The sequence below is a fragment of the Rhinolophus hipposideros genome (genome assembly GCF_964194185.1).
Source record: "Rhinolophus hipposideros genome assembly, chromosome: 10".
NCBI classification, from domain to species: domain Eukaryota; kingdom Metazoa; phylum Chordata; class Mammalia; order Chiroptera; family Rhinolophidae; genus Rhinolophus; species Rhinolophus hipposideros.
Window position 1 is genome coordinate 441,899 of NC_138056.1, and position 24,609 is coordinate 466,507.

Sequence of the window (24,609 nt, forward strand, 5' to 3'; positions counted from 1 at the left end):
GAGGCGAAAATGGCCGAAGGGACGCGAGCGGCGAGGCCCGAGAGGCTGCCGGGATCGCGGCGGACTGGGCGGGCGGGGCCGGGGCAAGATGGCGGCCGCGCGAAGAGGTAGGGGCCGCGGCGCGGCTCCCGAGGGTTGGGGGACCCCGGGCGGGGGCGAGGCCGTCCCGGGCAGCGCTCGCTGTGGTTTGGTCCTCGGGGGAGCTGCACAGCCGGGCAGCCCGGCCGTTGGTCGTGGCGGCCCTTCGGGAGCCCCGCCGCCCCCCGGGGTCCGGCCGCTCCGCGCCCGGGCCTGCGCCGCCCGGGGTTGCGCAGGGCTGTCCCCGGGCCGCACCGCCGGCCCTCCTCGCGGCCGGACGGCGTTCGGTCGCGTGCACGGGCCGCGCTTTGGTGCTCCCGCCCCCGTTGGCGTTTCCACTTCGGGGTGACCGGTGCTGCGGGGAGCGCTGGGGTGCAGGTCTCGGCCGGCCCGCCTGCCTCCGGAGGAGCACGGCGCTCCGCTGGCTCCGCGCGCGGGGCCCGGGAGCGGAGCGCGGGGGCCTGCGCCGCCTGCGGAGGGCGCCTGCGGGCGTTGGCCGGCGGGGCAGCTGGTCGCACGGTCGGGGAGGACGACAGCGGCACCCTGTCGCCGTGGCAACCCCCGGTTGGAAAGGAAGCTGGTCGCAGGCACGTACTCTTCCGTTGCACACCTGTCCGAAACGGCGGTGTGTGGGACAGGCAGGAGTTTGGACGCACGCGTGAAACGCCCCGCTCCGGCCCGGGGCCCGGGGCCCGGGGCCGCCCTCGTCGGGACGTGCCCTGCGCGGTCGGTCAGCGCTGCCGGCCTTCTCCGTCCTGCAATCGGCCAGCGAACGGCGCCGACGCTCCCCGCGGAGTGATGGACAGTGGGCCGGGCCCTCCGGCCTGGGGGCTGCTTGTCTCGGCGTTCACCCCCCTCACCGGTCCTGCGAGGCCGGAGCACGCCAAAGCAGTGAGCAGGCCATCCCAGGCTCCGCTGCCTGCCTGGCTCGGGGCTCTCGGCGCGGGCTGCGTGGCCTCCACGAGTTAGGTTTGTGGATTTTCATTTGGTGACAAACGAAGTTTGTAGCCGAACAGCATCTCTTGGCACGCCTGTGTGTCACCGCGGCAAAGCATTGTTCTACTCCCCCTGGTCACTCCTGACACACCCGCCCACAGCCACATTGCCACTACCTGAAGTCACGGACACAAACACGCGAAATCCTAAAAGCCCTGGCTCCATTTAGTGAGGAGGAGCTCCTGTCGGTCTGAAATCGTTAAAACAGCACAGCCGACTGTAGCTACCCTTAATGTTAATTATTTAAATCTTTCGTTGCTTACGGGTTTTATACAGTATTTTTTTTCCTGAGCCCCACAATTTCAATCTATAACATGGGCAAACTGGCAAATAGATTTGAAGTGTGTCTGAAGCTGACCTTGAAGAGAAGGATCAACAGGGAGGGAAACCCCAATTAACCTGAAACCCACCCAAATAATGACAGGGATCTCAGCAGCCTGGGCCTGGAAAAGAACAGATTGGGTGTCAGTGCACCCTGCCTGTAACGGGAGGCGAATAGACAGTGCTCCGAGCCCCGTTAGCGCCCCCTCCCCCCGCGCCAGCCTCTGCCAGCTCTCCAAGCCCGGCTTTGAATCTCTGTCACTAGTGTCCTATGCTGCCCTATTCACGGCCCTCACCCAAGTGAGGGTCCACAGAGGGCCCCAGACGTCTCCACAAAAACACCAGGGCACTTCTCTCCAGCCCCCTCCGCACTAGAGAGGAAGTGGAACAGAACGAGAACAGCCAGCCTTCTCACCGTGGTGCTGCTGGAATCTCCTACGGGGGTGTTTGCCAAATTCTAAATCTTTATTGGTGTGTCTGCATGCCTCGATGTGCAAATAGCTTGAGCTTCTTCAGACAGGAAGTTTGACCACGGATGAGTCCAGTTCTGATGACCGTTTCTCGTGCAGAGATGCTCCTCTCGCTTCAAGGTCATCTCAGCCTAAAGCTGCTGTGGGGATGGGAGAACGTCCCAGAAAGGCACGATTTAAAGAGACTGAGCCCAGGAAATTCTTATTTTTGGAAGAGTATTGGGCAGTGAATACAGTTTCAGAGGAAAGCAAAATGTCTGTTATCAGTGATGAAAAAACTTGTCATAACCTCAAGGGGGAAAGGTTTCCATCTCATACACGTGTGGCAAATAATGCGGAAACCGCAGAGGATGGGAAAAACCTTGGGGTGCCTTCCAAGGCATCTTCCTTCCATCCGGCATGGCTGAGGAGCGGGAATGTGCCCCACCTGGCTGGTCTGGCCTCAGGTGGAGCCGAGCTTCGCTTCTGCTTCCGAGCTCCCAGGTACATGGTACATGCTGTCTCCAGGCTCAGGTTCTGAGAAGCAGATTGTCTGGTCCTCCTTAGCAGGGCGGGCACAGAGGTGATGGAAAGGTAGCTAGCTGCAGGCCCAAATACACGCGGGCTTCTTTCCATAGTGCAAGCCGAGGGCAGTGAGGCTGGGGTCATATGTCCCACTCCCAAGGCCTGCAGTGCTCCAGCCTCACTGACACTTTCTCTTCCAGGGAGCGTTTCCTCCACGGCCGTATCCTGCTGCTGTGTCCTCCGCGGTGCCCCCCTGAAGTCAGCTCTCGGCTCCTGCTTTTTACCCCTTTATCCCCACCCCTCTTTTCTATAAATTCTGAGTGGCAATTCCACTTTTAAGCTGAAGGGTGTTCACTAACAGGTTTAGAGAGTTGATGCACTGGCCTGGGAGTGGAGTGGCAGCTGGTTTGTACCTCCTGTGGTGGCCCAGCTGGGGCAGGGAAATGATGCCTCGCTTTGTGCTTCAGGATTCCTTGTAGCACGAACAAATATGAGGTGTTACAGAGCTCCAGAAAGTGGGTGGCAGATATTTAACTGCCTTCCAAATGAGCACTGGGGCCATGGTTGGGGTGACGCCGCCTAGGAAGCCCAGAGTGCTGCAGTCTCCAAGGTCGTGCCCAGTCCACTTGCTCTAGGCCAGGGCGTCCCTTTGGGGGAGGTTCCAGCCCCACCCTCCAGCCCACCTGGACCGCTGTTCCTGTGACACTAGGAGGAGCATGGATGGTGTCCGGACGCCCTGGCCCCCGGCAGGTGCCTGAGCTGTGCCTGCATGTTTGCAAGCCTCCTCTAGGCGGGGCAGCACCCTCTCTTGCCGCCCCCCGGGGCTGCTGGGCAAGTCCTTAACCACCTGCCAGCTTTCCTCGGTCCCCCTGCAAATGATGCTCTATCTCAGTGCGGCTTATGGCGCCCTTTACTTCCTAGCTACGCTCCTGATGGTCGCGTACAAAAGTAAGTTGTACAAAAGTAAGTTGGGGGCGGAAAGGCCTGGGAGAGCTGTCCCGCCATGGAACCTGAGCTCTGGTCTCCTGCCCGCTGTCTGCAGGTCAGGTTTTCAGTTACCCTCCAAGTCACCTGGTCCTCGACCTGACTCTGCTGTTCCTGCTGGGGATTCTGGAAACAACTCGCTTGTACTTTGGTGAGTTGATGGTCGTGAGAATCGGAAGGCACTTAGGGCAGAATAAGCGTTGTGAATCTTTAAAACAGGTGTCATTTTAGAGTACGGCTCTTGGAGACGCTCGGGGGTGAACTGCTTCACCAGTTGCTTTCAGGCTCACCTTACAGTGTCGTTAAGTATTAATTAGTTTATTGAGAAGCTTTGTCTAAGAGACGGTGGAGTCCTGGGACAGGCGCTTCCGGTTGGCAAGCACGTCCTACACAAGCCACTGGATTACAGCACTTCAGTCGGAGCTGGACCTCCTCACCTCACCCGTTACCCCTTCTGTTGGCCAGTGGTCTAGAGAAGAGTCTAGAAAATTCTGTCCTGTCCCTGCCAGGAAAGTGGCGCCTGTATGGTTTGGTACAGGAGCTCCAGCAGCGCAGACGCACGGCGTCACCTTGGCCCTCTGCCCCGCCCCAGAGTTCACTGCAAGGGGCCGGAGCTTCAGGCTCCGTGCCACAGGCATGTGCACACCAACACTGTGACCACACTGTCCTCCCTGCTTCTGCCGGCAGTTCTAGGGCCTCTGCACATCCCGCCCCCACACACGCACAAATAGCGGCGAGGAGACCGAGGCCCACAGGGAAGCTGAGCCCTGCCCACGGTCTTGTCATCAGGGGAGACGGGCCAGTCTCGGCCATCCTGCTGCATGCACACTGGGCCTCGGTGTCTGCCAGGGCTCGAGTGCATGGTCAGGTGGCCAACGGCACCGGAGGTGGGCATCTGCCCGCCTGCCCTCCCCACGTGTCCCCCTGGTGGGCTGTCAGTGCCCTGGGCACGTGCAGTCAGCTGGCTGCAGCTGGGGACCAGCATTTTCCACGACTGACCCATTTGTTTCTAAAACACAGAGTTTTGTTTTTATAAGTATGCATTAAATTTTTCAGGGTGGCCTTTGCCCAGAGTAAAATATTTTTTGAAATTTTAAACAAAATACCCTCAGTCCACTTGGAATTAGGGAAAAGTGTCAGAATGCACTTAGGACAGGTTTCAGGAAGCCAGACCTCCCTGTCCTACCACAGCTAACCCCGAGACTGGTCTTCCTCACCAAGGAGCACGCTGCACGTTTCGCTTCCTGACACTGAGTCCTGTGTGGTGGCCTTGTGCTGTGAGTGGAGTGTGCTGGTGATCTGCAGCCTCTTGCCCTTCCAGGCACACTGGCGTTGTGGGTCTGGAACAGGCCTCCCCAGCCTGGCACTCACCATGTTTGTTCTCTGCAGGCACCAAGGGTAACCTGACAGAGGCCGAGGTGCCGCTGGCCGCCAGCCTGGTCCTCACGTTGGCCAGTGCCCTGCTGTGTGTCTACTTCCTGCTCTGGCAGACCCTCGTGCTGTGGGCCGACTCCGTCCTCAGTGCCACACGCCTGACGCTGCACAGCCTGGAAGCCGTCCTGCAGGTGGTGGCCATCGCCGCCTTCATCAGCTAATGGGGTGATGCCAGCAGCCCTGGACAGGTGCTCACTCCAGGGAGCCCCACGTTCCCGCTGCCGTTGCAGAAAGGGAAGAGGTGGTTTATGAATCTTGCTGGGAGCAGCCATAGGCACGATCGCTGCCCTGAGTGGTCTCTGTGGGAAGTGACGGGGACATCTGCTCTGTCCCTGTGTTTTGGCCACCCTGACCCCAAAGGCCAGAGTGAGAACCCAGCAGTCAGACCATTGTCACAAACCTCAGGGGTTTGCCCCACACCCGCAGGGGGCCATTGGTCCCACCCTGTCCTCTCTGGCCAGAGTTCTCACTGTGGGGCAGCATTCTGCAGCCCAGGTGGGTGTTCCATACTTGCTATATGTACACATGGGTGGGACCCAGCGCTGTGGGCAGTCGGGGGGGGGGGGGGGGCTCGCTCCAAGCAAGCCGAGTCCTGGACAGAGAGTGCCCTCTGGCTGCCAAAAAGTGCAGCGGAGCTGGTCAGCTCTGGGGTTGGGGGTCTGACCCAGGATTGATGACAGCCACTTCATGGTTAGCTGTCCCAGCCTCAGTCATAGCACGTCAGTGACGTCTGCACTGAGCACTGGATGGGCTCAGACCTACTGTAAGCTGCAATTTTGATTTCCCTCCATTTGTCACGAGTGCACGTTTTCTGTTTGGAGTCACGTTTGAAAGGGTGTAATTTCTCTTCACATTTTTCAAATAAAGAAGTATTTATACCTGCCTGAATTTCTCCTGATTAAGCCCAGCTTCCTCCTACAAGGCTCTTCCTCAGGACACAGGAGCACTCAGCCAGCAGCCCCCAGAGCGGAGCAGTGCTTCTCCCCAAGGCTGCAGGGCCTGGCCTCAGTGAGGGCCGTGGTGCCCTCGACGGTCTGTCCTTGAGGCCAAGTAGGAGCTCTGCTGGAGACCAGTGCACTTGGCAGCCTTGTGAAGGCACCTGCTTACCCTCAATCAGTGTGCATTCAGCAGTCCCACCACACCTGCCTCCCTGGGCTCTGGCCTGCTGTCTGCAGACACCTCGCCCCGCCCAGCAGACCCCTGCTGCAGGAGGCCTGTTGCACTAACAATTGGTGGCCTCCCACCAGAGAATCTGCTGGGCCGGGCCCTCGACACCCCATCACTTTGGCTACAGAGAGGTGGGGGGTTCACCTGTCCAGGGGATGGCCAGTCTGGGATCCAGGGACCCTCCTCCTTCCTCTGGATGGCAGTCCCATTGATTTCAGAAGCAGCTCCCTCCCCAGTGCATTCCCACTTTTTGCCAGAAGGCTCAGCCTCCAAGGAGGGTGGGGGCTGGTCGGGCGGGGGGCCTTCACTTCTGGGTGCTCAGCAGTGGGAAGAGAACCAGGAAGCCAGGCCTTACCAGGATGGGGTTGGGCTGGGCCTGAAGACAAAGGCCACTTCCTGCACCCCCTCAGCAATGCCCCAGACAGCCGGTGGGGAGACCCGTTCTTGGGGTACTGGCGACCAGGAAAGCCAGTGGGTAACCCTGCAGGTGCCTCATGCCCCCAGGGGTTCCTTGGGCAGCCCAGGGCAAACCCACACCAGCTGCCCTGGGACCCGGCCCTGGAGCCCTCTGGCACACCCTTTTCTGCTGCCTCCACCCCAGGAAAAGGAGCCAAAGCCTTGGGATCCCTGCACATGGCTGGGGGGTGCCACCTCTGCCAGGGCCTGCCCACTGCCCCTTCTCCACTTCCTCCTTGCCCAGCTGGATGGGCAGGGGCCTCATGAGAGCCAGTTCAGGAGAGAGAACACCTGCCTCGTGCTGTGGGCAGAGGTTGGGGCCTGGGCACTGCCTGGAGCACAAGTCCTCTTCCCCCGGCACGGGTACAGCCTAGGCTCCAGGCGTCCCCACTCTTCCACAGGACACCCCCATGCCTCGGGCTTGGGGCAGCACAGAGAGACTAGGAGCTCCTGGGCTGTGGAGAAAGAGGCCCCTCCCACCCTTCGACACCCATTCAGAGGGGCCAGGTGAAGAGGGGGGCACTCTGCCTCTGGGCCTGGCCAAGGTCACCTGACAGGGACTACACCACGTCACGCTGGCTGGGGCGCAGCTCGACAGCCCCAGGAAGGTCTCAGCCTCACCCTGCGTGTCCTCGCGGAGGAGGGGCTCCCGACCCCGCCCGCCGGCGCTCAGCTCTAGGAGTGGGGTCAGCGTTGGGGGCCGCGGGGTGGGTGTTGGGGACCCACCGCGGGGAGCCCGGTGGGGGCGGGGCCTGGAGCAGGGGGCGGAGCGGCCGCACTGGTGGGCAGGGCGTCCGCGTCCCGCCCCCGCCCCCACCGCGCTCCCCGGTGTCCAGGTTCCAACCTGCCGCTCAGGTTCCTGCTGGCGGCTCCGCCCCGGTCCGGCCCGGCCCAGCCCCACCGCGCGTCCCTCCCGCCCGCCGGAGCCCGGCGCCGACAGACGGGCCGACTGACGCGCGGACGAGGGGACCAGCGGGCGGCCGCGCGGCCGCGAGGAGCAGGTGAGCGCCCCGCGGGGTCCCGTGCCCAGCGCTACCGACCCCTCCCGGAGCCTGCCCGCGCTTCGGCGCAGGAGGGACGCGGGAGCTGCGCGCATGGACGGCAGCCCTGCCCGGGCCTCAGTTTCCCCAGGTGGCGGTGCGACTCGGGTCTCTGCCCGGGTCTGCGGGCCGGGCCAGGGGGTCGGGAGGCACTGGGCGCGATGGGGCTGCGCCGGGTCCGCGGGCCGCCCTGGGCTCGTGGCCAGGAGCCGGGTCCCGCTGAGGCCTGGCCTGGGCCGTCCGGTCCTGGGGCGGTGCCGGTGCGCCGGGATATTTTTAAGTCAGTGCTCATGAGTCAGCCGGCCCCATCCCAACCCTGGGGCTCGGTGGGGGGGGACCCCGGTTTCTCCCCTGCGCTGGAAGACCCCACCCCTCCATCCCGGGGCAGGCTGGGCCTCCCCTGGGGTCAGACCACTGAGGTGAGCCAGGGCTCCCTGTGGGTCGGACGTGAGAAGGTATTTCCTGGGTGTCAGCCAGGAGGAAATCCAGGGCAAGGGGACATCAGGCTGGGGTCAGGCTCCGGGTCATGGCTGGGGTGTGGGAGTTTCAGAAAGGAGGAGGCCGGGGGCGGGGCTGCAAGGGCCAGCGTGGGAGAGACTCAGGGGTGTGAACTGGCAGAGGCCTGTGGGCGTCCAACCTCTGGCTATCCCACATTCCTCCTCCCTGAGCTGGGCTGGCTTAGGGCAGCCCTTGTGCAGGAGGGTGTGCCTGGTGGCAGGGGACAGGAGTAGGCAGGGTTCGTCATGCTTCTGAGGTGGCCCCACAGACTACCTCTGCCCCCACCGCAGGTGCAGTCTGCCCCAGCTGTGCTGGGAGGGAGGGCCCAGCTAGTGGTGCTTCCCCTCCTCCGCTTGGCGAGCGCGCCCGGCCCTGCCCAGACCTCCCCCAGCCGGGCCTCAATGCCTCAGCCCTCCCGCCCCGCCCTGCCTCTTCAGCCCTCTCTGCTTGCCTCTGTTGCCCAAGTCCACCCTGGATACCGGCTGTCGGCTCCCACCTGTTTCCCAGGTCACCCCTCACACAGGGTGGCCCTTCCCTCACTGGCAGCTCCCAGGGCTTGAGGGGGTTCCCCCATTCCAGGGCCCCACCCGGCTCCCTCTGGGTCTTAAGCTGACTCCTCCCCAAGGTCACTCAGCTACAGGGCTGGAATTTGAACCTGGAGCCGGTCCCTCTGCCCTCCCTGCCCTGCTGGGCCCTCCTCCCCCTCCACTGCATGACGTGACTGGGCACAATGCTGGGCCCTCCCTATGCACCCGGAAAATGACCAAATGACCGCAGTAAAACCAAAGTGCAGCCTGGGCCCCTGGGCCCCAGGGCCCCAGGGCCCCCTGGGGTTGCATGGCTCCCCTGCCCCAGTCAGCTGAAAATGCCACCTCTCTCCCCACTGGAGTGGGTCTGTAGGTGTTCCCTTCCCATGTGCTTCCTGGCCCAGGGGCCATTGCCCGGACCCACCGCCCTGCTAGCCCTGCTGCTCCCCAGGGAGTTGGAGGCCACTGGTTCCCAGCCTAGGCTCCCCAGGGGGAGGAGCCACGTGTCACAGCCTGTGCGTGTCTGTGTAGCCCGCAGGCCTGGGTTTCACCCAGGTGTGTGTGTACCTGGACACACGTGCCCAGCGCCCTTGGCTCAGCCCGCCAGGAATTCCATTAAGCAAATACTCGGGCTCACCCACTGAGGTCATGAGGATTCCGGACATTCTCCACGCACAGATGGACAGAGGAATCTGGCCAAGCCCCCAGCCCTTCTCCCCACAGAGCTAGGACCCTCAGTGGCAGGTGGGAGGAGGTGGCCCAAGGCTACCAGGCCCCTCACACCTCCTGGGAACCCTCCCTGCAGGTAGGACCTGGTCAAACCGGAAAGTCCTGGGCCGCTCCCTGGCCTGGATACCAGCACCCCTGACCATGGCAGACCCCAAGCCCTGAAAGCACTTGCTGGTGACATTTGACAGGCAGACAGTGTGGGTCCAGAGATCCCCACAGGGCACAGACTCCCCCAGGACACGTCACTCTTGCCCAAAGGCACCAGGCTTTGCTGATGCCCCAAAGGGGGTGGGTCCTGCTGGACTCCCCCTGGACTCTGGGTCCCCAGGGCCCCCTGGCTCCAGCCTCACCCTGTGCTGCTTTCCTCTTGCCTCAGGGCCTTTGAACGTGCTATTCCCTCTGCTTAGAGGCACTTCCTCCCCCGACTCCGTTTCAGAGGCCCCAGTACACCCTTCTTGCAGCTTCACCCCAGAGAGCCAGTGGGAGTGGAACCCCTCTGTTGGCCTGTCCTGGGGGTCCCTGTGGAAGACCAAGGGTCTGGGGTGAGATGGGGTGGAGGTGACCGCCAGCTGGGACACAGGGCAGTGGTGGTGCTGGTGTGTCTGGGGAATCTGGCCAGGCCACCAGGCCCCTGGATCTGGGGTGGGGAGGAGGACACCCAGGCCCCAAGCAGGTGTCAGCTGTGCTCTCTGTCCACTCAGGTGTGGGCCAGGCACCAGGCCACATTGAGATCTGCCCTTCCAGCGCCGGCCACCTCCAAGGACACCATGAGCCAGTCTGTGAGCTGCTGCCCGGGTGCTGCCAAGTGAGCCCCCACCCCAACAGCTCACCCTCCCTCCCCGCCCAACAGCCACCAAGCAATCCCCAGGGAGGGGTGCAGTGAGGGCCCCCGCCCTCACCAGCCCCTCCCCTACAGTGGCAGCCTGGGCCGGTCTGACGGTGTGGCCAAGATGAGTGCCAAGGACCTGTTTGGTGAGTGAGATTTGAGGAGGGAGGGTCTCGCCCACCCCCCACTAGAGGGCTGTGCTGGGGGTGCAGGTCAGCCCTGGGGGCCCAGAGGAGGCTCCTGGACCCGATTCACCTGTCTGCTCCCGTCCCTCTCCAAAGCCCCCAGCCAGAGGTGCCCTCCCCAGCCCCGCTGCGTGGAAAGGGGAGAGGCCTTTACTAATAATTCAGGGCCATCAATATTGATTCGGCTGCACTCCTCACTGCAACCGGATCGGATCGCAGGGGGAGCTGAGTGCCAGGTGTCTGCTCCAGGAGGGCGGGCCTGGCCAGCCCCACGGGGGAGCTCTGCCCCTCCCCTAGGCACCCCCAGCCAGCCCCAGACTCACCTGCTCATTGTGCTTTTGGACATGGTGCCCAGTCTGGAAAGTACAGAGCCCCAGGGAAGGCAAGGAGGTGTTAGTGGCAGTTGGTAGAATGGGGGGAGCCAGTCACTCGCCCTAGACGGTGGGCCTGCACCCAGCCATGACAGACCCCCAGTCACAGGTATGCCACCCCGTCTGAGAGGGCATCCTAGGGACGGAGGGAGGTCCGCATCCTGCCGGGACCTTGAGTCCTTCTTCGTGGCCATGAGGGGCCTGCAGAGCAACGTCCCTCACCCGCACACCGCCCTCCCCGTGGTCCAGTGGGAGGCCCAGTCCACTTGGATGGAGGGCTGTGGGGCCCCGCCTCTGGGGTGAGTGACTGGCCTCTCCCTGTTCAGAACAGAGGAAGAAGTACTCCAACTCCAACGTCATCATGCACGAGACCTCCCAGTACCATGTCCAGGTGAGGTGGCCCCGGGAGCACCCCATCCTCGATGCTCCAAGGTCCCTGGGTGGGGAGCAAACTGCGGCCCAGGAAGAAGCAGTCAGCCCAGGTTCTGACACCCACAGCAGGTGGCCAGAGCCAGGGACTGCCCCACACCTGTCCTGGGCTCAGACACTGTGGGGGAACCCTCCCTCCAACCCTGGGGAGCTCACAGTCTGTGGGACGCAGGTAGCCCTGAAATGCCAGGACACGCCCTGGGTGCTGTCCGATGGGAAGGCCCAGTGGGAAGGAAATTGTCATCCTGGCCCCAAACAAGGAACTGGACTATGAGGGAGAAGGTGAAACAAAGACGCCCTTTCTCGAGCCCCTGCAGGGAGGGCCTGGGATATCTGAGTCTGACCAGTTCTGGGAGAGCTGAGCTTGATTAACCTCACTGGAGACCAGGTACCAGCTCAGGAGGGTTTCCTCCGAGGCCAGTTTTAATTCACACTCAGAACTTAGGAAGTATGTTTCTTAAGTGACCTTCCTATTCCTGGCAGCTAGCCACATTTCTGGTTCCTGGTCATTGTCCAAGCCTGCAGGACCACAGGTCTAGGAAAGGCTGAGGAGGGAGGAAGGTGGGAGACCCTAGACCAGGAAGGTGAGGGCCATGGGCCAGGATGATGGGGGCCATGGACCAGGAAGGTAGGAAAACCCTGGACCAGGGAAGTGGGGGGCCCTGGACCAGTGTGATAGGGGAAACTTGATCAGTAAGGTGGGGGCCCTGGACCAGGAAGGCTAGTACTTCGCTCCCTATAATGCCCTCTCTGCCCACAGAGCTTAAGCAAGTCACTGCTTTCTGAACCTCAGTTTCCTTGTCTAGACAATGGGTCCACAGAGACACTGGGAGACTCTTGGGCTCTTGAACTGGGCCCTCCCTGCCAGCTTGGGCAGGCTGGGTGGGGCCTTTCTGTGCTGCCAGGCTGGTGACTGCTCCTGGTCCAAGGTCAGGGCACAGAGGGTGGACGGGCCAGCTTCTCTCTTCCTCAGGCAGCTTTGCCATCAGGCAGCTCTGTCCTTCTCCCACCTTTGTGAGGGAGCCACATATGCCACTGGGGCTTTCCAGCTTCTCTCCTGGACTTTGGTCCAAACTGGCCTGTGAAAGGACCCCAGCCCAGGGGCACCTCTGCTTGCCCAGCTTCCAGGAGAGCTGAGGCTGTGGGCAGGGTTCGCCTGGCCTCCCAGATAGGAAAACTGAGGCACAGAGAGAGGGTGATCGGTGGTGGGGATCAGACCCACCCTGACAATGAGGAGCCACTGCAACCCTGTGGGTTTTTCACCTTTTTCTAAATGGGCAGACAGAAAAATTGGCATTGAGGGTGGGGGTGTGCAGGTCTGTCACAGGTTCATGTCGCCACCCCCACAAATACAGGAGGACACAGAAGAGCTCCATCACTCCAAGCTGCCTCGTGCTGACCCCTCGTGGTGGCAGCCTTCCCCCCGCCCCACCTCGGGCAGCACTGCTCTGTCCTCCGTCACCACCCTCATGCCTTTTTGAGAATCCCTGTGAATGGAATCATACAGCTTATAACCACCCTTGGTCTTCGGCTTCATAAACTTATTTGAAGACAACGCATGTGTAGAGCAAGTCTCCTCTACAGCATTGAGCTGCAGGGGACCCTCGCATGGTCTGGGGCTGTCCCCAAGCATAGGCGAGGCGCGTGTCCCTCGTGGGCAGCAGGGACTTGTATGGACATTGTCAGGTGTGCCGACTAGAACTATCTGGCTTGTCGACTCAAGTGCATGACTGTCTTTTGATGAACAGAAATGTTTAATTTTGATTACATCTGATCATACTTACTGTTTCCATTTACGGTTGTGTTTTTCGTTGTTGTTGTTGTCATTGCTTGGCCCCAGGCTCTGAAGATTCCTTTCTGTGGTTTCTTCTAGAAGATCCATAATTTGGGCTTTTACATTTCCGTCTATGATTTCTGGGACGATGTGAACCCAAGGCTGATTTGGGAGTATGAGACTCAAGGTTAACTTTTTCCCTGTAGGAATGTGCAGTTATATTAAAAAGACATTCTGTCCACCACTGAACTGCTTTGGAGTCTTTGTCAAAATCTAGTAATTGAACATGATGGGCCTGTCTGTCTCACATTGTTTTCACTCATTGAAGCTTTATTGTCCATCTTGAAGTCAGGCACTGTGAGTCCTTCCACTGTGTTGCTTCCTAAGATTTTCCTGGCTATTCTCAGTTCTTTGGACTTGCATTCACACTGTAGAATCAAATAGTCCGGTTCTACCCCAAAAAGTCTGCTAGAGTTTCGATTGGCATTGAGTCAGCCTGTGGGTCCAGTTAGGGAGTATCGAGTCTCTCTGACCCTTGACCACATGTCGCCCACTCGTGGGGGCTTCTCCAGTGCCTCTCAGATGCTGTCTGGTTTACACCATAGAGTTCTTGCCTATCTTTCATTGAAATGCTCCTTGGCTATTTCATTTTTATATACTGTTATAAATGGTATTGTTTTTTTAAATATTCATTTTCCAATTGTCTGTTGCTGGCTAGTAGGAAAACTATTGAATTTCTGTAAAGTGACCACTTACCCCGAGTCCTGGACGAATCCCTCATTTATTCTAGGGATTTGCTTGTGGATTGATTGGACTTTCTGTGCCCACATCCACGTTTTCTGAAAATAAAGATGATACTTTATTTCTTATTTTAGCCACTTTATTTTTCTTACTTGATTGCCCTGGCTAGGACCACTGGACAATGCTGAGTAGAATCGTTGCCTCACGTTCAGTCTTAGAAGACAGCTTTCAGTATCCCTGTTTCCCATGCTGCAATTTTCGTAGATGCCCTTTATGGGCTGATGGGACTCCTTTCCATTTCACTTATCATGAAAAGTGTTGAATTTTATCAAATGCTTTTTAAAAATCACACGAATTTATTTTTTTTGAATGTTGAACCAACTTTGCATTTTGGGGGTAAACCTCATCCATTCATGGTGTGTTATCCTTTTCATGTGTTGATGGACTAATTGGCTAACATTTTGTTAAGGATTTTTTTTTTTTTGCATTAATGTTTATTAGAGATTTTGGTCTATAATTTTCTTTCCCTGTGATGCCCTCAGCAGGTTTTGGTGTCAGGGTTATGTTGGCCTCATAAATAGAGTGGGGAGGTGTTCCGTCCTCTTTTCAGAAATACTTTATGAAAGACTGTTATTACTTCTTCCTAAATATTTGTTAGGATTCCCCTGTGAGGCCCTCTGAGGATAGGGTTTTCTTTGTGAGAAGGTTTTTGATTATGAATTTACTTTCATGCCTGTGAGATCTGTAGTGATGTCCCCTCTACCCTTCTGGTTATTGATAATTTGTGTTTTCTCTATTTTTTTCTTGATCAATCTTGCTAGGGGTTTGTCAAACTCATTAATCTTTTCAGAACCAACTTTGGGCTTTGTTGGTTTCTCCATTGTCTGTCTATTTACTAGTTTGTTGGTTTCTGCTCCTAATTTCCATTCTTCCACTTTGGATTTTGTTTGTCTCTTCCTAGTATCTTAAGAAGAATGCTTAGATCATTGATATTGTCTTCCTTCTTTTCTAACATATTCAATTAAAACTGTAAAGTTCCCTCAAAAAACTACTTTAGCTATACTCCACAAGCTTTGCTGTGCATGTTTTTGTTGTCATTCAATTCAGAATACAGTTAACCCTCGAACAACATGGGGTTGAATTCCATCGGTCCACTTGTACCTGGATTTTTTTCAATAAATATGTACAGTACTGTAAATGTATTTTCCCTTCCTTACGATTTCCTTAATAACATTTTCTTTTCTCTAGCTTTATTGTGAGAATACAGTATATAATATATAAAACATGCAAAATATTTGTTAATTGTGTATGTTATAAGTAAGGCATCTGGTTAACAGTAGGCTATTAGTGGTTAACTCTTGGGGGAGGCAAAAGTTATACTTGGATTTTCAACTGTGGGGGGGCGGTTCGGTGTCCCTAACCCCTATGTTGTTCAAGTGTCGACTGTACTTTCTAATTTTCCTTGTGACTTCTCCTTTGACCCGTGGGTTATTTAGATCATTCTTCTTTTTTCATGTAGGCATTTACAGTTATAAATTTCCCCTTCGCACTGCTTTGGCTGTGCCCACAAGTTGTGGTTGGTTGTGTTTCCATTTTCATTCCTATTTTCTTATTTCCCTTCTGACTTCTTTCACCTATGGGTTGTTTAAAAGTATGTTGTTTAGGGGCGGCCGGTTAGCTCAGTTGGTTAGAGTATGGTGCTGATAACACCAAGGTTGCTGGTTCGATCCCCACAATGGCCACAGTGAGCTGCGCCCTCCTTGGAAAAGAAAAGAAAAGTATGTTGCTTAATTTTTAAAAATTTGGGCCCATAAGTTATTTAGAAGAGTGGTGCTTAATTTCCAATTATTTTGGGGTTTTCCTGTTATCTTTTTGTCACTGATTTCTAATTTAATTCTATGACAGTCAGAGAACACACTCTGTATGGCTTCACTCATTTGAAATTTACTGACTTGTCTCGAGCCCAGCAGTATGGTGTTGTATGGTTTGGTCTGGTTGTGTTGTGTTTTGCTAACAATGTGTGTGTCCGGCTTTACCCTCCTTTGCAGACAGATTGGCTGCCTGATACTGCATTGTGTGTTTCTGCCCACTTACTTCTTTAACCTGTTGATGGACATGTAGGTTGGGTCCAGCCTTTGTTATCTTATGGCTCTGCAGTGAGCAGCCTTGCACGTGTGCCACATGTGACATGTGTGCCACATGTGACATGTGTGCAGGGACCTACCACAGAGCTGTGAGAGGAAAGCATGTGCCCCTCTCCACATACCCTGACCTCTCTCCAGAGCGCTGGGTGAGTGGAATCACGGTTCCCATTTCTCTACATCTTAACCCACAAGGACTTGTTAGTACTGGTCAGTGGACGAGGTAACAAATTCAGTGGTTGATTTATTTCTAAAGTAATGGTCCCAGAGTTTCAGTGTGCAGATGTTTTATTCAGTGAGATTGCATACAGTTTTTTGTATTAATAAGTTATCTGAATTTATTTTCCTGTGAACTCTGTTCATATCTTTTGCCAGTTTTGCTGTTGGGATGTTACTCTTTTACTTATTTACATATTTTATTTATTACATATTATCTATTTGTTTATTGTTAGTATCTTTATCACAGTTAACAAAATAGAACTTTTAAAAAACTAAGAACCATTGTTGTAATGCATATTTATATTTTTATATAATAAGGAAATTAGCTTTCAACATATCTACGTGTTATATCTGTTTTTCCCATTTTTACTTTGTATATGGTATTATTTTTCCCCCAGGAAGAAATATTTATATTTTTATTTAGCCAAATTTATTGGTGTTTTATTTTGAAAATCTGGAATTATTTCTTGCTTAGGAAAGACCCCTTATGAAGAAGGCCTTTCTACTATCAGAAGTTATCCAGAATTTTCTTCTAGCATTTTCATGGCTTTGTGTTTTATGGTTAAGTCTTGATTGCCTGGAGTTTGTGTTCATCTGGCTACGCCAGTACTGTTTACTGAATTCAGCTCAGACTCATGGGGAGAGGGGTAGCCAGACTTGCAGGGGGATGAGAGGAGGGCCCGGGGAAGGGGAGGCCTGGGCTGGTGAGGGTCCCTGCATATGCCCCAAGGGCCTGCTGTGAGCTCAGCACTGTCCCCACACTGGGAAGACAGCAGTGACCCATCGCCAGAATCCCTGCCCTCACGCATCAAGCACTAAGGATAGCACATACAACACGAGGCCAGCTCATGATACATAAAACACAGGCAGGTCGGGTGTGGTGACAGAGAGATGCTGTAGCTGGATGGCGGGCGAGGGCAACGTCTGAACAGAACCTGAAGGAGGAGAGAGCCTGGGCAGCCGAGGGGTGGGCAAGGGGGCAGCACGGGAGGGGCCCTGTGATGAGCCTGCCACAGGAGATGGGGTGCAGTAGGGACAGTTTGTGTAGGCAGCGAAGGCTTTATCCGGGCATGTCCCTGGCCCCACAGACATCCACCAAAGCACAGCAGAGACCCCTGGTGGTGCTTGGTCTCTGCAGACCCCCGGTGCAGCCCCTTGGCCCTGGCTCTTGGCACAAGGCAGGCTCTGCCCTGAGTGACCATCTGCTGCCCACCCCCAGCACTTGGCCACATTTATCATGGACAAGAGTGAGGCCATCGTGTCTGTGGATGACGCCATCCGGAAGCTGGTGCAGCTGAGCTCCAAAGAGAAAATCTGGACACAGGAGATGCTACTGCAGGTCAACGACCAGGCTCTGCGGCTGCTGGACGTGGAGTCCCAGGTCCGGCAGGGGCATGACCCAGACGCACAGCTGGGCCTCCCTGTGGGGGCGGGGATCAGGATGAGGGCAAGGGGCTGGCCAGGCGGGGAGGACCAACCCCACCACCACCCCGCTGAGGGTCCAGGGAGCCACGTCCGCTGGGTCACGTCCCCCTCTGCACAAGCCTCTCCGGCAGCTGGACCGAGCCAGGGCCTGGCCAGGTCCAGGGTTCTGTGTGCAACAGCCGTGGCCACTGCCCAGTGGAGTCCATGTCTGTGTCCACGCCTGGGCCATAGCCCTTTGCTGTGCCTGTGAGCTATGCTGTGTCTGGGTCCATGGCACAAACTCCACGTGCTGGGCCCGCATGCCATGGCTCTATGTGGTACTTGGGTCCAGCCCCCCTCTGGCTGTGAGCCCACATCTGCACCCGGTTGTGTCCCCAGGAAGAGCTGGAGAATTTCCCGCTGCCCACCGTGCGGCATAGCCAGACGGTGCTGAACCAGCTGCGTTACCCGTCGGTGCTGCTGTTGGTGTGCCAGGACTCAGAGCAGAACAAGCCCGACATCCACTTCTTCTACTGCGACGAGGTGGAGGTGAGCAGTGGAGGTGAGCACGGGGCGGGGCGCCCACCACATGGGCCCAGAGCCAGCCTGACACCCTGTCCCCTCAGGCGGAGCTGGTGCACGAAGACATCGAGAGCGCACTGGCTGACTGCCGCCTGGGAAAGAAGATGAGGCCCCAGACACTAAAGTAGGGCGGAGGGGCACAGAGAGGGGGCGTCCGGCGGGGAGGCGCCAACCCTGCGCAAGGGCCTGGAGGGCTGAGCCGCCGTTGTCTCCACTCAGGGGCCACCAGGAGAAGATCCGGCAGCGGCAGTCGGTCCTGCCTGCCCCCCAGGGCCCGGCACCCATCCCCTTCCAGCGAAACAACTCGGACACTTCTCCCCCCAAGAATCGCGTGGGCCCGCCGGTGCCGCTCAGCGAGTCAAGTAGGCTGAAGCGCCTGGGCTGGGGGCTGATGCGGAGCCCTGGGGAGCTCGGTCAGTAGCAGCTCTGTCCTCCCATCCAGGCTTCCGACGTCAGGAGTCGCTTGACGAGGAGCCACCGCGGGCCGTGCTGGCACAGAAGATAGAGAAGGAGACGGTGGGTCTCAGGGCCTGACAGGTGCCCCCTCAGCCAGTACCCACCCCGGCCCCAGGCCAAGAGCCTAGAGGCAGCTCGTGGGGCTGTCCCTGCAACCGGTGGGGGTGCCTAGCTGACCCCTGCCCCCCCCTGATCGCAGCAAATCCTCAACTGTGCCCTGGACGACATTGAGTGGTTTGTGGCGCGGCTGCAGAAGGCGGCGGAGGCTTTCAAGCAGCTGAACCAACGCAAGAAGGGGAAGAAGAAAGGGAAGAGAGGGCCGGCAGGTGCGGGGGAGGAGCAGGGGAGGTGGGGGGGGCACAAGGCAGAGGCGGGGCTGTGGGGTCAGGAGGCGGGGCGGTGGGGACACAGAGGAGGGGAGGGTGGATGGGGGCTCACAGGAGTGGGGGCGTGGAGGTCAGAGGAGGGGAACGCAGTGGCCACGGAGCTGGGGGAAAGTCCAGTCTGAGTGGGTAGACTGCATCACAGTGAAGGCAAGACTCACTGGGCGCAGGGACAAGGCTTGCCATGCTCACGCGACCGCCCCCACCTTGCAGAGGGTGTCCTCACGCTGCGGGCGCGGCCCCCCTCGGAGGCTCAGTTTGTTGACTGTTTCCAGAAAACCAAGCTGGCCATCAACCTGCTTGTGAGTCCAGCAGCCCTGCCCCGCCCCCGGCCCATCCTCTGTGCTGACCTTGAGGGTCCCCTACCGGTCTGTCAGCCACTTGCTCATTCCCCGCCCCCCACCCCCTCCAGGCCAAGCTGCAGAAACACATCCAGAACCCCAGCGCTGCCGAGCTCGTGCACTTCCTCTTCGGGCCTCTGGACCTGGTGCCTGGGCTGGGTGGGCGGGCGCAGGCGGCAGGCGTGGGCGGAGCAGTGGGCGGGACTTGCCTCTGGCTGAGGGCGGGGCAAGCAAGTGCCCACCTTGGGCTGCCAGCTGGGCCATGCGTCCCCCTCGAGCCGTGGGCGCAGTGGGCTGGGTGGTGGTGGTGGTGGGGTTGGGGGTCTGCGGGCATGATCCCCTCTGAACCCTACTGTGCCCCAGATCGTGAGCACCTGTGGTGGCCCGGATATCGCAAGCTCTGTCTCCAGCCCCCTGCTCTCCCGAGATGCCGTGGGCTTCCTGCGTGGCCACCTAGTCCCCAAGGAGATGGCACTGTGGGATTCACTGGGGGAAACCTGGACACGCCCACGGTACTGGTCGGGCAGGGCAGCGTGGGGAGGCGGCTCAGGGCGTTTGGGGGTTCTGGGGGGACCCGGCTCACTGCAAACTCCCACTCTAGCTCGGAGTGGCCGCGGGAGCCGCAGGTGCCTGTGTACGTGCCCAGGTTCCACAGCGGCTGGGAGCCACCCCTGGATGTGCTGCAGGAGGCTCCCTGGGAAGTGGAGGGGCTGGCGGCAGCCCCCAGTGATGAGGTGAGAGCACTCACCGCCCACCCCATGGGCCCCCAGAGGACCCTCCATGGCCCCCCACTGCCTTAACAGTTTCAACAGTCTGCTCCCCGCTCCTGGCCTGGCCCCCACCCCACACCAAACTCAGGTGGCCCACTTTCCCCACAGCCGACTCCAGCAAGCCGTCCATCCTTTCGAAACTCCCCAAAGCACAGCCTCGTGTCTGAACCCACACCCCTGGGAGAGGTCCTCCCCACAGTCAGCTCTCCGCATGCTCACAGGTAAGCTCCCCTCAAAGTGAGGGAATGTGACACTCGTTCCCCAAAACACAGAGGCTCTGATATGGGTACGCTGCCACCAGGTGGCGGCAAACACCTTGTTTATGTAGTTCAAAATAATGCTTTCCAAACTGGAACAAGGATTTTTATTCTAATTTTGTGATATACAATTGAAGGGAAAATGTGAAAAGCCACCCATAAATTCAGTATTCTCATATGTTATCTCTTTTTGTGTGTCCACATTTATGTTGTAGAGTCATGGTTAGAAATTTACTAAACCACTTAAATGGTTTACCAATCCCTGTCTCCCATTGGGTTGATTTAGGCTCAGTCTCCAAGCCGGAGGGTCTGGGCTAGAACAGACTCTCTCCCACCTCACACATCTCCACAGATCAAGGGCCTGGCCAGTCCCTATGCTTCCTCCCCTCCCTTCCTCCTTTCTGTTCTCAAACCCCTCCCCCCGCCCCCAAGGTCTGCCTGGGGAGCTTGCAACACTGCCAGACCCCAGGATTTGTTTTTTTGGGGGGAAGGGCCCAGAATCCATATTTTCAACAAGTGTGCCCTCCCTTTGCTCCACATCACCAGCCTGGTTCCCAAAGTCCCTTGCCTGGGCCCACACTTTAAGGAAAATTTTCATCCTTTGTTCTGGTTGGTTCACCATGGCCCATCCTGAGAGCCCCTTCCAGGGTTCTAGGGGGCACCCCAGCCTCAGCCCTCTGGCTTCCCCAGTGTCCTGAGGCCTGCACCTGGATGAGGGAAGCACCCTGCTGATCCAGGGGCCAGGCTGACCCAGAGGGAGGGATGGGCTGGGCGGCAGCCACAGGCCTGCCCTCTGCCAAGTGGCCCTGCAGCCCACCAGTAGCCGTCCACTGTGTGTCATCCTGCACTGTCTGCACTGCTCACAGGACTGCAGCTCTCAGAATGCCTGGCTCTCCCTTGTTGGTCAGCTGCTTCCCAGTGACAGCTGTGACCCTGTCACTTCTTGGGTACATGCCTGGCTCTGGTTTCCCTGAGGGGCCAGGCCTGGAGACCCCTGAGGTGGCCTGGGCTGGGGCAGGCCTTGCTGTGCCTACAGGCACCTGCGTCCCATGGGCCTGCACTGCCCCACCTCCGTGCAGGGGCCCCAGCTGCTCTGGGGCTGTCACAGTTTCCATTCCCGGCTGACAAGCCGCAGCCTCGCTCTACTGCAACCTTGGAGAGCCGACCGGGAGGCAGCTGAGTATCTGGGAAGCTGCTCCCATCAGCCCAGCTCCAGGTCCAGGAGGAGACCCTGGCCCAGCCCTGGGCCTCAGCCCCTCCTGTTTCACGCAGGGGCTACGAACCTGCAGCAGCCATGGCCAAGTATGTCAAGGTCCTCTACGACTTCACAGCCCGCAATGCCAATGAGCTCTCAGTGCTCAAGGACGAGGTCCTGGAGGTGCGTGGGCCAGTGGGAGGGGCTGCCCAGGGGGTGGGGCTGCATAACCCTGGGGCCTGGCATGTCTGTCCCACCCTTTTCCCCAGGACCCTACCCCTGGGCTCCAATGCACATCCACAGCTTCCCCACCCCCAGAGCTTGGCTGAGGGGCCATCCTCCCTTGGGGATCTCAGAGGGCACACAGGGAGGGGTTCCTGAGCTGGGCTGGGCTGTGCCAAGTTGGGGACCCTCCAAAACTTGTCACTCATGCCTACCCCTGCAGACCCCTTGAGGCACTATCTCTGTGTGGTGCCAACCCCGAATCCAGGCCACTGAGGGAGGAAAGTGGAGCGAGCTAGGAGTGGGTGACCTAGACCCAGAGCCTGGCTGGAGGCTTTCTCAGGAAGCATCTGGGGGTCACGGGCCCCTTTGGTGGGATGGAAGGCTGAGTGGGGCCGTGTGACTGTCCCCATAGGACTGGGGGGAGGCTCAGGGAGAGATGGCGGACCTCTCTCGGGCACATACTGGGTGGTTATCCCAGCACCTGGCACTGGTGCCTGTGGACAGAGGGGGTTGGGACCTTTGGGTCAGGGGTGACCCCAGAGGGTGTGTGCGCGCAGGTGCTGGAAGACGGCCACCAGTGGTGGAAGCTCCGCACTCGCAGTGGCCAGGCGGGCTACGTGCCCCACAACATCCTGGCTGAGACCCGGCCCGAGGACCTGGGTGCCCCCCAGGAGCAGGTGATGTTGGGGCTCTGCCCTGTCCCGCACATGGTTGTCCAGGAGGCTGGGGGGAGGGGCAGGTGCTGTGACTGTTGGGGAAACACCCATCCTGAACCTGGAGAGGCTGGTGTGGGGGCTCTGGGGGTCTGGCCCCCAGGCCAGTGGGGGCCTGGACAGGTCCTGGGAGGAGGGAGGGGGGCCTCACACTGTCCTTATTCCAACCCTGATGGGAGGGAAGACGAATGAGGCTGATGGCCCCTCCCCCCGTCCCTCTTCTTCCCCACACCCCTGCAGGCTGGTATGAAATACTGGGGTCCTACCAGCCCCACCCACAAGCTGCCCCCAAGCTTTGCCGGAAACAAAGATGGTGAGGGATGGGCAGTGGGGACGGGTACCCAGAGCCACCTGGAGGGGCAGGGGGCCCCGCACCAGGGGAGGGGGAGCCCTGGGGTCGCGGGATAGGGCCTGAGCCACTGGGCCCCCGCAGAGCTCATCCACCACATGGACGAGGTCAACGACGAGCTCATCAAGAAGATCAGCTACATCAAGGCGCAGCCGCAGCGGCACTTCCGCGTGGAGCGCAGCCAGCCTGTGCACCTGCCGCTCACCTACGAGTCTGGCCCAGATGAGGTCCGCGCCTGGCTGGAAGCCAAGGCCTTCAGTGCGCGGTGAGCCTGTGGGCAGATGGGCAGGTGGGAAGGTGTGGGTGGGACTGCCACGCCCACAGCCAGGACCCCGCCCTCACACCCGCCCCGCCCACCCTGCAGGATCGTGGACAACCTGGGCATCCTGACCGGACCCCAACTCTTCTCGTTGAACAAAGACGAGCTGAAGAAGGTGTGTGGGGAGGAAGGCATCCGCGTGTACAGCCAGCTCACCGTGCAGAAGGCCGTCCTGGAGGTGAGCCCTTGCCCCGCCCTCCTGAGACTTCCTCCCCAGACCTGCTCTGGGACCCTGACCTGCGGGTCCCCTAGGCTGAGACCCTCCCCATTCCCGTCCCTAGAAGCAGCAAGGTGGGTCGGAGCTGGAGGAACTCATGAACAAGTTTCATTCCAAGAACCAGCGGAGGATGGAGGACAGCTAGACCTGGCTGCGTGGGCCCACCATGCCTGTGGCTGGGGGCCGCTCTGCGGGGCCCACCCCCGTGCATGGAGTATTATTTTTGTATGTGTGTGTATTTTGTACCATGGACACAGGGAGTGTGGTGCTGTCTGGGGGTCCGTTTACCTGTCCTCAGGCACTGCCGTGCCGCAGCCCACACTCACCCACCTGCCCCACGGCCCACCTCAGCCAAACTTGCCACCTTAGGTGCCAGCTCCTCATCCACCTGCCCCCTGAGGCCAGAGCTATGGCTGGTCCAGACCTAGCCCAGCCCCTTCCCTGTTTCTCCCCATCCTTCTCCCTGAGGCTACAGAACCCTCCTTTTTCTCTGGCCTCCCCCATCCACATGGGGTTCCCTGGCGCTTGGGACTCTGCCCCATTCCACCTGCGTAACTGCTCACATCCACATCCGCCTGCACCCCCTCACCCCTGGAAGGGCTGTGGCTCCAAAGGGCAGCAGACCTCAGCTGCCCAGCCACCCTGGGCTCTATTCCCATCAGGCTGGTGACCCTTGCTCAGATGGTGCTCCCAGCACCCACCCAGTGCACTGCTCTTGAGGGTGGCCTGGGGGTGCATGCCGTACTTGGAGTGAGGATGAATCAGACACACCCAAGTACTGGTCTCGGCACCTGCTCTTTACCCCCACCGCCCCCCACCGCTCTCTCCAGAGCCCAAGAAAGGAACTTTCCCTGACCAAGCTCAGGCCAGCTTCACCCACGTGCTGTATAAGGGGGCGGGTGAGTCATGGATCCCTGGCCTCTACAGGTCACACCGCAGAGTTGAGAGGTGGCCAGGCTTGAAAGCCATGACATTAAACCAATTGTCCCCTAGCAGCCTCGTGTCTGTCTCCTGGAGGTGGGTGTGGGGCTGCTGGGGGTCCTGGAGCCGCCCTGAAATTGCTCCCTTTGTAAGAGTTAGGCAAGGGCAGGCTGTGGCCAGACCAGGCAATGGAGGTCCCAAGTAAGTCCGCTCACCCCTGACCTGGGAGTGACCTGGGAGACCCACCCCTCTACACCCATGTGAGAGGGTCCAGAGGACATCCCTGGAAGGTGAGGGGTTGAGAAGGGCCCTGCCCAGGCCAGATGTCCAGAAAGCCTGAAGATTGTCACCCAAGACAAGTGGGAGCGGTGGGGAGCCAGTTCTGCCAAACTTCCTGCAGGGAGGGGGCGTGAGTCAGAGCGCAACGCCAAAACTGGATTTGGAGAACTTAGCTGAGAATGCCGTGGGAGAAGGGGCAGGGAGACGCCCGAGAAGAGTGTATGGGACTGACGGGGACCCGGCTGACAGTCAGCTGGGATGACGTCAGGGCAGGCGCGGAGTGGTCCCTGAGCGTGCAGACAGCTGAA

The 24,609-nt window shown here is 58.8% G+C and overlaps 2 protein-coding genes across 7 annotated transcripts; both read left to right on the forward strand.

Moving 5' to 3' along the window:
- Positions 1-6: 6 nt before the first annotated feature.
- On the forward strand, positions 7-5,675 carry TMEM80 (transmembrane protein 80). The gene is given in 7 exon segments (XM_081062882.1): positions 7-34; positions 37-74; positions 77-107; positions 2,570-2,589; positions 3,224-3,317; positions 3,412-3,504; positions 4,743-5,675. Coding segments are annotated over 7 exon segments (507 nt in total). The 5' UTR covers positions 7-9; the 3' UTR covers positions 4,949-5,675.
- A 1,550-nt stretch (positions 5,676-7,225) lies between these two features.
- On the forward strand, positions 7,226-24,095 carry EPS8L2 (EPS8 signaling adaptor L2). Of its 6 annotated transcripts, none has more exons than XM_081062883.1 (21): positions 7,226-7,411; positions 9,906-10,009; positions 10,121-10,176; positions 10,913-10,977; positions 17,110-17,271; positions 17,694-17,843; positions 17,921-18,000; positions 18,096-18,238; positions 18,319-18,392; positions 18,532-18,658; positions 18,929-19,017; positions 19,128-19,202; positions 19,420-19,568; positions 19,658-19,790; positions 19,935-20,047; positions 21,356-21,461; positions 22,061-22,180; positions 22,457-22,529; positions 22,650-22,830; positions 22,930-23,062; positions 23,166-24,095. In XM_081062883.1, exons 2-21 carry the CDS (start codon positions 9,972-9,974, stop codon positions 23,244-23,246), a joined length of 2,148 nt encoding a protein of 715 aa, XP_080919009.1. In that variant the 5' UTR covers positions 7,226-7,411; positions 9,906-9,971; the 3' UTR covers positions 23,247-24,095. The 6 variants fall into 6 exon arrangements, with proteins under 6 accessions (XP_080919009.1, XP_080919014.1, XP_080919012.1 ...); XM_081062886.1 differs by having other exon boundaries at positions 7,358-7,411; positions 9,906-9,983; XM_081062887.1 differs by lacking the exon at positions 7,226-7,411 and adding an exon at positions 9,150-9,280 and having other exon boundaries at positions 9,906-9,983.
- The last annotated feature ends 514 nt before the right edge of the window (positions 24,096-24,609 follow it).

Bases quoted from the DNA above. Each gene is read 5' to 3' on its own strand.
- EPS8L2 (XM_081062883.1), top strand. From the start codon at position 9,972: ATGAGCCAGTCTGTGAGCTGCTGCCCGGGTGCTGCCAA. The intron at 18,239-18,318 runs GTAGGCTGAAGC...CCTCCCATCCAG, and splicing joins GGTGCCGCTCAGCGAGTCAA to GCTTCCGACGTCAGGAGTCG. The intron at 18,659-18,928 runs GTGCGGGGGAGG...CCCACCTTGCAG, and splicing joins AGGGAAGAGAGGGCCGGCAG to AGGGTGTCCTCACGCTGCGG.